The sequence below is a fragment of the Humulus lupulus genome, chromosome 8, assembly GCF_963169125.1.
Source record: "Humulus lupulus chromosome 8, drHumLupu1.1, whole genome shotgun sequence".
NCBI classification, from domain to species: domain Eukaryota; kingdom Viridiplantae; phylum Streptophyta; class Magnoliopsida; order Rosales; family Cannabaceae; genus Humulus; species Humulus lupulus.
Genome location: NC_084800.1, coordinates 103840007 through 103844318, shown reverse-complemented (window position 1 = coordinate 103844318; position 4312 = coordinate 103840007). Strand labels below are relative to the sequence as shown.

General features: G+C 34.3%; 1 protein-coding gene across 1 annotated transcript; it reads right to left on the bottom strand.

The window, feature by feature from the left end:
• Positions 1–876: 876 nt before the first annotated feature.
• LOC133798260 (omega-3 fatty acid desaturase, chloroplastic-like) lies at positions 877–3614 on the bottom strand. Its single transcript, XM_062236497.1, has 8 exons — positions 2887–3614; positions 2569–2658; positions 2374–2440; positions 2176–2268; positions 1891–2076; positions 1720–1800; positions 1409–1546; positions 877–1323 (listed from the first exon to the last, which is right to left on the bottom strand). Exons 1-8 carry the CDS (start codon positions 3390–3392, stop codon positions 1129–1131), a joined length of 1356 nt encoding a protein of 451 aa, XP_062092481.1. The 5' UTR covers positions 3393–3614; the 3' UTR covers positions 877–1128.
• Positions 3615–4312: the final 698 nt, after the last annotated feature.

The following is a 4312-nucleotide window of genomic DNA, read 5'->3' as shown; positions in this document are numbered from 1 at the left end:
TCTTTTTAGGGTAAAAATAATCAGTTTGATATGTTGTACTTAAACTACTGAATAGTTTTTTTTGTTGCAAAAATCACATTTTAAATCAATTTTGTCTTAATTAATTAATTAATAAAAATCTAAAAATATATATATTTATAATATTTAATATTACAAATTTATTTTTAAATTAAAAAATAATTTAAAAGTTTTAACATGAAAATTTTGTTTAATTATAATTAAACTAAGTTTTAATTCAATTTAAGTTATATAATTTTCTAAAACTTAATTTAAGTAAAATTAAATAATTTTTTCATATTATAAATTTTAAATTATTTGTTATTTTAAAAAGATTTCAAAATTAGAAATATTATTTTGGAATTTTATAAATTAATTAAAATTAAGACAAAATTAATATAAAATATGATTTTGCAAAAAAAAACTATTTAGTGACTTTACCACAAAATACTATACTTACTAATTTAAGTACAATATTTTAGATTACGTATAGATTTTTGCTAAAAAGAACTAGTTATTTATGCTCAACTTTATTAACTACTTACTGAATTTTTGGTCTTTCACAACGTTTTTAAGTTAAATAAAGAAAATGATGTTTATTTTTTCAAAATGCATGTTTATTTTTTCAATCATATCCTTAAATATCAATAGAAACCAATCATATTACATGATAGCATTTTCCTATCACATCTACCTACCTATATCAATTTCAGTCCACTAGTTACTCCGTTTGATTGAAGTTTTTGAGTCCAATGATGTGGCATAGTCCTTTTCAATACTAATCACCAATAATTAATATATATACATATATAAATATAAACTATATGATAAAGAGAGAGAGAGAGTGAGAGAGAGAGCAAGAGAGAGAGAAGTCCGAGATAAAACAATGCAAAAACTTATTTCACAATTGCATTGCACACACACAACTGGTGAAAGCAGAGTTAACAACATTACATAAGACGAGATACTATCTATAAGATGCCACCGTTTTGGCCAATGGAAGAAGGAAAATTGTGAGGGCAGAAAAGGCCGTCCCAAGCTGTCGTGCAAAACAGAGTTGGATAGCTAAACTCAGACCTCAAATGAATTCATTGCTTAGACCTTGAAATCTTCATACCTAAAGGGGTTACTTCATGTGGAAGAGTCTGATGGAAAACGCCCATATAGCTTGGGATCAGTTTGGTAGTAAACAACATCCCCTGAATCATTCACGTAGTGATCCTTTTTCATGCTTGTTATTAAACTTCCAAGCAAGTGAAAGGGGAAAGGTCCAGATTTCTTTGGCTCCCGATAATACTTCCCAAATACAGGCCTAGCTGCCTCTGTCTGTTAAGGTAAGATTTTATAACAAGATTAGAACTGTATAAAAAAATGAGAGTTGCCAAGATCAAAACAATTAAGCGATACATACTGCTTCCACTAAGTGATAGTGTGGGATTTGAGGGAAGAGATGATGTATAACATGAGTGCCAATATCATGGTGAATGTTATTGAGCCATCCATAATCACGGTCAAGAGTAGTTAGTCCACCTCTTAGATAACTCCATTCCTGTTTTGAAAAATAAACTTTACTTAATAAGATGGCTAAAGCAATTAACTTTGGTTGGTTTTGCTATGTTGACCCAATAATCCAAGTTGAAAGATTCCTTGTATATTTCTTATGAGAGAGGTGATTCAATACTAAAAGAAAAGAAAAAGAAGAAAAAGATCCAGTCCCAATACCTTTCCACGATACCATGGAAGTTTGTCCTCGTGGCCATGGTGATGCAAGTAAGTGACCAAGTCCAACCACATGACAAAAATCTGTAATAGAAACTATCAGAGGAGGAAAACAAGAGGAATTTTCTTCCAAGGTCATAGGAATTGTTTCAAGCATAAAGAAAAGAAACCTACCCAGTAGGGAACAACGTAGAGCTTAAGGATTTGAACAGGACCCATTACAAAGGAAAGCCCCCCGAGCAGAGCAACCATGGCAGTCCAGCATGCAGTGGAGGTGATGATGTCATTCCTTTCACTTGCAACAAACAAGTCGCTGCTTGGGTCAAAATGAGAACCCTTCTTTCCGGGACTTCGACTCCACTGTAAATGATTTCAAAGCCGCCAGCTAAGAAGCTAGTAAAGTAACAAAAATGGAACTTATAGAACAAGAGAAGCAAAGCTGTGAATAACACTGCTTACCAGATAAAAAGGATAAGCAAGCATAGGAAAGGGCAGGGTGAACCTTAACATTTTGGTAGCCTTGTCCAAGCTCTTGTAAATTTTCTCAGACAACTGCAAAATCAAATGATATAAATCACTAAACCCGTGGTTGAAAAGATAGAGTTCATGCATGGCACACACGCACACACACACACATATAAGCAGTTACACACTTACTGGATGCCAAGATTCATCGTTTTCTACGTGTCCATGGTTCTGATGATGAGTCCTGTGGCTTATTCTCCTGTAACAACAAATGAAGAGTGCAATAATGTAAACTCAAAACACACGCTAAGAATATCTTAGACAAATAATAATAAAAAAGATTCTATCCTTTGTGTATGTGTGGAGGGAATTTTCTTGAAAACTAACCATCCATGGTATGGGACAAGGATTGAAGAATGAAGAATATGACCCATCACGCTATTAAGGTTTGCGCTATTTGAAAAACTTCCATGACCACTGTAAAAAACCAGACAATTGAAGCATTCATACCCAAAATCACAGAATGCATAATCATGTCAGTTACCAAAAAAATACAAACATGACCCAAAATCTGCTTCAAACAGAACAAAGCTACATATCCAATTACATTACAGTAAATTCTCCTAATGTAAACCCAATGAAGATATCAACGTCTCAACCAAAGTTACAAAACTACAAAAAAACAAGAAAAGAGATGATAACTACCAATCGTGGCCAAGAACAAAAAGAGCCCAGAACATGGTCCCTTGAGCAATCCAGTACAGAGGCCAAACGGCCCAATTGTTAAAATAAGCCGCCACAGCCGCCAAACCAAAAACGACGACGACATCCCTCAAAACATAGCTCATAGATCTCCATGGGTCCTTAATCCAACAGTGTTTCGGAATGGCTGCTCTAATATCAGCTAACTTAAATGGAGGAGGCGCACCAGGGTCGAACCCACTTTCATCTTCCACTTGCCGTTTCTCATGACCTTCCTCACCAACATCGGAGACTCTCAATGGAGCACTCACATTAAGTTTCCAATTCTGCCCTCTAAACCCACTTGAGGAGGACAATGAAAAACCCAATTTGCTACTTTTACAGACCGGCAATGTCCTAATACTAGACGGAATGGAGGGCTTTGAGTTCGACAGCATTCCTGTTCTGGGTTGAGGGTAGATTCTAAGAAGGGGTTTTACACCACATTCTGATAAGACCCAGGTCGCCATTAGAGACCCAGATAAAGAAGAAGACAAGAATTGTTCAAACTCAGCGGTATGAGTCTGAGTCTCCCCCTCGCAAAAGGGTAGAGATGAATGAATGTGAAGAGAACAGAGTGGCCAAAATAAAGAAAATAGAAGATGATGAGATGAGATAACGAAAGGGCCTCTCTCCTCCACTCCAAACAACAACAAAAATCACAACTTGTGCTTCTTGTTGCTTGCCTCCTCCTATCTTTAATAGCCGGTCTCTCTCTGAAAAAAAGTTGTGTAATGTGGTTATAATGACCACCTTAAGTTGTTTGGGAGTGGATTTTTGGTACGTGTGAAATTCGTATTGTAAAATTAATCTAAAATAAAAGGTTTGATTGGGCCATGGTCATGACAAATGGGTCCAAAGGTACGTGGTCAAGTCTGGCTCATAGAGTCATTAAAGTCTGGCAAAGGTCGGAGTCGGGAAGAGTCAGAGCAAGAGAATTCCATTTTTCAAAGTTTGTTTTTCCAATGTTTTCTTGAGTTTTATTGCATTGCTCTCTCCAACTCGTAATAAACACGCTAAAAGAAAAAATAAAATTATCCATAGTATAATAAAGGCGTCCACACTAGCATTTTTAGCAGCAAATCAATGTTAAAGTATATAATAATATTTGTTATACCTTTTATTTAATTTAAACACTTATATTATTTGCTATTAGAGGTTCAGAATTTTCAGATTAATATGAAGGTAAAAATAACAATGTGATTGTTTGACATCGTAAAAAGAGTAGTATTTAATTCTACATCAGAATCTTACATTAGATTTACGAGAATATTAGATAAGTTTGTTAATAAGATGCGAGTTCCATAATTTTTTAAAGAAATAAAAATCTAAAATGCTAATATATACTAGGTGCAAGCATGGAGAATATTTTCTTCTGTATATGTATAAA